The sequence below is a fragment of the Lynx rufus genome, unplaced genomic scaffold, assembly GCF_022079265.1.
Source record: "Lynx rufus isolate CCGP_SWC_20201006 ecotype Redwood Valley unplaced genomic scaffold, mLynRuf1.p SCAF_1, whole genome shotgun sequence".
Classification (NCBI taxonomy): Eukaryota; Metazoa; Chordata; class Mammalia; order Carnivora; family Felidae; genus Lynx; species Lynx rufus.
This window is the reverse complement of record NW_025814823.1, coordinates 99,851,997-99,857,297: the sequence shown is the minus strand read 5'-3', so window position 1 is coordinate 99,857,297 and position 5,301 is coordinate 99,851,997. Positions and strand designations below refer to the sequence as shown.

Sequence of the window (5,301 nt, the reverse complement as noted above, 5' to 3'; positions counted from 1 at the left end):
AATTCTGGGTCTTGTTATGTTTTCTAAAATGGCTACTGCCTGCAGCTGAAATTAAAACAGAAGCATGTCTGTGAGATGCCGATTTTCAGGAATTTGTTTCAGGAAAACAGAGAGACCTTGTCTCAGAGACGAGAGTATCCCTTTTTGACGGGTGACTAACACTGTTCAGCTTTTATGTTAGAACCTGTTGATCAGAATTTACATTTTACTGGTACTTTGGGTATTGATTCTTCTAAGAAAATTGATAAACTAGTAAATTAACAAAGGATGCACGTGTACAGGCTGTGTAAATTAATAAAAATTCCCCAAATTAAAAAAAAGAAGTTTTAGATCAATTATAAAATATATAATCTGGAAAATAGTAATCCTTCCTGTCGTATTCATCCAATTTTGGCGGATTTATCAAGTAATGATTTTTCTCTATAGGACACATGACAACAATAGAAATCAACTGACAGAATAGAAAAGGCAGTGCACTTCTGAGTTCTATAAAAATCCTCATGCTTAATATTTTCCTTTCTATTCAGACTCCTATTAATCTACTACACATCTAAATTTCTTTACTATTTATATACACGTACACACACACACACACACACACCCTTGCACTCACACAAATACCATATATTTAAAGCAAAGTTCTGTCTCAGTCATAGTACACAAATATACTTAAGCTAAACTGATAGTAATTCTTGTCCTTCTGTAGCCACACTGAATTTACATAACATGTGATAAGTAGAAACCCTGCCTAACTTAAATTTCCCATGAACTGCGTTAAAAACAGACATGTGGGCAAACTAAACATCTGGTTGTCTGTGCCTTATCTGACATTAAAAAAAAAAAGAAAGGGGGGTTCCTGGGTGGCTGAGTCGGTTAAGCGTGCGACTTCGGCTCAGGTCATGGTCTCACAGTTTGAGAGTTCTAACCCCACATCGGGCTGTGTGCTGACAGCTATGAGCCTGGAACCTGCTTTGGATTCTGTGTTGCCCTCTCCTTCTCTGTCTCTCTCTCTTAAAAAAGAAAAAAAAAGAAAAAAAAAAAAAGAACCAGAGGTTTTGATTTATCTGGTAAAGGTAATTGACATAAAGGAATCCCTTGTTCCCTAAGAATAATTATTACCTGGTACAGTCACAAACAGAATCCATCAAAAATAGAAATAAAAATGTCATCATGACCAATAGAAAACATTTAATTTAAATTGTATGTGGAAAAATAAAGCAAATTTATTTATTGTGTGTATACCAAAAATTTGTCCTCTTAAATATTTGATAATTACAAATAGAAATAACATATGAACCAATAATTCCACTACTGGGTATTTGCCCAAAGAAAACAAAACACTAATTTGAAAAGATAGATGTCCTATTTTTTTTTTTTAATGGCTCATTAGTGTTTAATTATTTGAACAGGGGAATGGAAAAAAAAGCATGGCAAGACAGGCCTGGCTTTAAGATTTTTTGTATTCAATTCATGCTACTTTCACATCATCTCCAATTAGCTGCTACACATAAGTGACAGCTGTGGAAGCCTGGATAGCCATCAACATGAATGAAGGAATCATGTTTGTTTCCAAGGCATTATGTGCTCCAGTGGCAGGACCTGGGTTAACATAAAATTTATTTTCATGCTCGAATGCTTCAAATTTGTGTGTGTGTCCTGAGATAAGAATGTCCACATGAGACTCACTCTGCAACGGGGCTAAGCTGGCTGTGCCTCCCCAGGGAATAACTTGATGCCCAGGGAACCAGCCAATTCTAAACTGCCTATCAGTCAGCCCTTTCTGTTCTGGATAATTCAGATTCCCACGAACATCTCCTCTCACAATACGAACCTCACTGATCTGAGTTTTGAGATAGTCATAACTCTCTTTGCTCCAAAGGTTTCCCGGACAGAGAAGGGGCTGAATCTTTCCTGGCACCAGCAGTTTCTTGAATGTAGCTGGCAACCTGTTGCACCAGTGTGGGTTGTAAAGTCTCCTAATACTAACACTGTGGTCCTGTCACTGGGCTCAGCTCAGTCTTGGCAATCACCACCACCTTCTTCCTCTGTGCCCTAGTTTTTAGGATGGACTTTGAGGGTAATTTTGCTGACAAATGTGTAAGACAACACATTACTAATTCCTGTGTTTTACTGTTGACCTTTGCCATGTGACCTTAAGAGAGTATTTTGCAAAAAAAAAAAAAAATCCAAAAATTTTACAAATTGTTTTCAAGGTTGCTATGGATCCTTTGATATTCCAGTCATTGTTTCTGGAAACACCTTTCCTTCCACCATTCTTACTGACCCCTTTTCAGTTAACTGGTATAATTTGATTAGATCCTTATCTATGAAGAGTTTTGATATGATTCAAGTCATTCTCCAATACAAATTTTATGCAATCTCTGAAGATATTTGCAAATTTACTGTAGAATTCCTTTCCTTTTTTTCTTTTTTAATTTTTATTGGTTGGTCTTTGCAATACTCGGCCACCTGTGGGACGCTTTCTAACAAAGGACTTGATGAGATGAGGTAAGTTACTCACTAGTGATAAGCCACAGAGGGGTGTTTGAGTATAGATTAAATATTTACAAATATTCGGGTAATTGGAATGTACTTTCAACATCTGGAGCTTCGAGACTTGTGGAATAAACACTACATATAATGGGCAATCTTAGAGCTTCAAGAAATCCTCCCAAACATAAAACATACTTTTTCAGGTGATGATAACCAAACACTGGTTATAAAATAGAAATTCTACCAGCGACTGCCAGGTAAGATATATTTGGCCTGCTTGTACCAGTTTTCATCTGCAACTATAGTTTTAATCAGTTTGTAAAGGATGATAGCACCCATTAGTACCCCAGGTTCTTTGGAGCTCTTTCTTTAGTTATAAATTGCAATTATTGGGGAAGCCAAAATAGTCCATTTCACAGTGCAGAGGAGCTGGTGATGATTAATTACGGAAGGATTTTCAAAAACTTGTGTACAACATGGACAGTTTCTTTCCATTCACAAAGTTGCCATTAGCTTATGAAATATGGTATATTGTAACATTAATTAGTTGACCATGACATAATGATTTCAAAAAGATAACTATAGTTGATCAACCTTAGAAAAACTTCCTGGCAACCAAGGGAAATTGTCTTATTGTAATATAAAAAGAACACCTCTCAGAAACAAATAATTTAAATCTTAGCTATCTTTTAAAAGCCGCTAGTGAGTTATATAAGCTTAAGAATTAAAGGTTCTGGTGTGCATGGGTGGCTCAGTTGGCTAAGCGTCAGACTTTGACTCATGTCATGATCTCACAGTTTAAGCCCCACGATGGGCTCTGTGCTGACAGCTCAGAGTCTGGAGCCTCCGTCAGATTCTGTGTCTCCCTCTCTCTCGCTCTCTGCCCCTCCCCCATTGCACTCTCTCTCTTTCTCTCTCAAAAATAAACCTTAAATTTTTTTTTTTTAAATAATGGTTCTATCTTCCTAAAACTACCACAGTACTAATGTAATTTTTGAAAAATGACAATTAATATGAGGTTCTTCTTCCAAATGATTTCTCAGTACATTTTCTTAAAAAATGCAAGTTCCTTTTAAGATTTTTAGGTTATAATTATATCAAAAGTGGTCAGAAATCAGAGCTTGTGTGTGACTCAAACCCTGAATGAAATGAAATCAAGCATCATAAATTAATTAGAAAGGCTATTACCAGGTCAATCCATGATTGCATGCAGAGAGAGAGAGACACATTTCTCTGCCCTTTGCCTACTAAAATGCTGAACTCACTTACCTGGCAGGTATTACTTGAAATTTATGATTCTTATCTTGCTTTGTTAAGAAACATATTTTATTTATATCTGTACTCCATTTATAACAACAATCAACAGGAAATGGAATTAGATGTTGATTTTGATGGTGGAGACCAAAATATGAGGGCAAAACTAATGGCCACTGGATTTCCTTCGTATATGTCATTTAATTTTTTTTAAGTTTATTTAAGAGAGTACAAGTGGGGGAGGGGCAAAGAGAGAGGTAGAGAGAGACAATCCCAAGGAGGACTTGCATTATCAGCACAGAGCCCTATGCAGGGCTCGAACTCACAAACCGGGAGATCATGACCTGAGCTGAAGTCGGCTGCTTAACTGACTAAGCTGCCCAGATGCCCCTGTTATTTAATTTCTTAAATGGAAGTGAGAGCTCTGGTTAGTTCCTTGCCTCATACTTAGTTTTTGTTTTTAGCTAGCCAGATCCTGTTTAAATTTTTTTTTTTTTTAACGTTTATTTATTTTTGGGACAGAGAGAGACAGAGCATGAATGGGGGAGGGGCAGAGAGAGAGGGAGACACAGAATCGGAAACAGGCTCCAGGCTCTGAGCCATCAGCCCAGAGCCTGACGCGGGGCTCGAACTCACGGACCGCGAGATCGTGACCTGGCTGAAGTCGGAGGCTTAACCGACTGCGCCACCCAGGCGCCCCACCAGATCCTGTTTAAAATGCTATATAGTACAGACATAAAATTGTTTATGTAGAAAAAATAAAATAAAAGCTACCCTGTATCAACTTTAGTCATGGCCACAAGAAACTTCTGATCTTGAAGTTTTTCTCATTCTACATGTGGTCATCCCAAGTAATATTCTCCATCATGTAAGAACTTCAGGGATTCTTGAACTGACCCAGAAATTGTTATGTTGCTACATTCCATTTTTCTCTTCTGGTTGCCTCAGTGAGTTTAGCTTCATTCACTTTTATTTTTATTTTTTTAAATTAATGTTTATTTTTGAGAGGGAGAGAGAGAGAGAGAGAGAGAGAGAGAGAGAGAGAGAGATAGCAGGGAAGGGGCAGAGAGAGAGAGAGGGAGACACAAAATCTGAAGCAGGCTCCAGGCTCTAAGCTGTGAATACAGAGCCTCATGCGGGGCTTGAACTCATGAACCACAAGATCATGAGCCACCCAGGCACCCCAACATTGTGCTTTTTAACAAGGTTGCTTTTATCACCCTCACTAGACTTTGTGCAGGGCCATGTTGTACGAGTTTGTAAAGGTACAGCATAGGGAATGTGGCCAACAGTATAACAACAGTATTGTGTGGTGACAGATGTGGCTACTCTCCTGGTGAACCTAGTCTAATGCACAGAGTGGTCCAACCACTATACTGTATGCTTGAAACTAATATTGTGTATCAACTATACTTTAATTTTTTCTATTAATTTTTTTAAGTTTATTTATTTTTGAGAAAGAAAGAGAGAGCACAAGCAGAGGAGGAACAGAAAGAGAGGGAGAGAGAAAATCCCAAGCTGGCTCTCCACCATCAGCACAGAGTCCGATGTGTG

General features: G+C 38.0%; 1 protein-coding gene across 1 annotated transcript; it reads right to left on the bottom strand.

Moving 5' to 3' along the window:
• Nucleotides 1–1,501: 1,501 nt before the first annotated feature.
• LOC124522096 (vacuolar protein sorting-associated protein 29-like) lies at nt 1,502–4,993 on the bottom strand. The gene is made up of 2 exons (XM_047093340.1): nt 4,974–4,993; nt 1,502–1,988 (listed from the first exon to the last, which is right to left on the bottom strand). The coding sequence occupies exons 1-2, from the start codon at nt 4,991–4,993 to the stop codon at nt 1,502–1,504; spliced, it is 507 nt and encodes a 168-aa protein (XP_046949296.1).
• Nucleotides 4,994–5,301: the final 308 nt, after the last annotated feature.

What these genes read in the sequence shown, in the direction of transcription:
- LOC124522096 (XM_047093340.1), bottom strand. Translation starts at nt 4,993, where the DNA reads ATGGCCCTGCACAAAGTCTA. An exon ending in ATGGCCCTGCACAAAGTCTA is followed by an intron (nt 1,989 to 4,973) that starts GTGAGGGTGATA and finishes ACAGGACCACAG; the next exon opens with TGTTAGTATTAGGAGACTTT.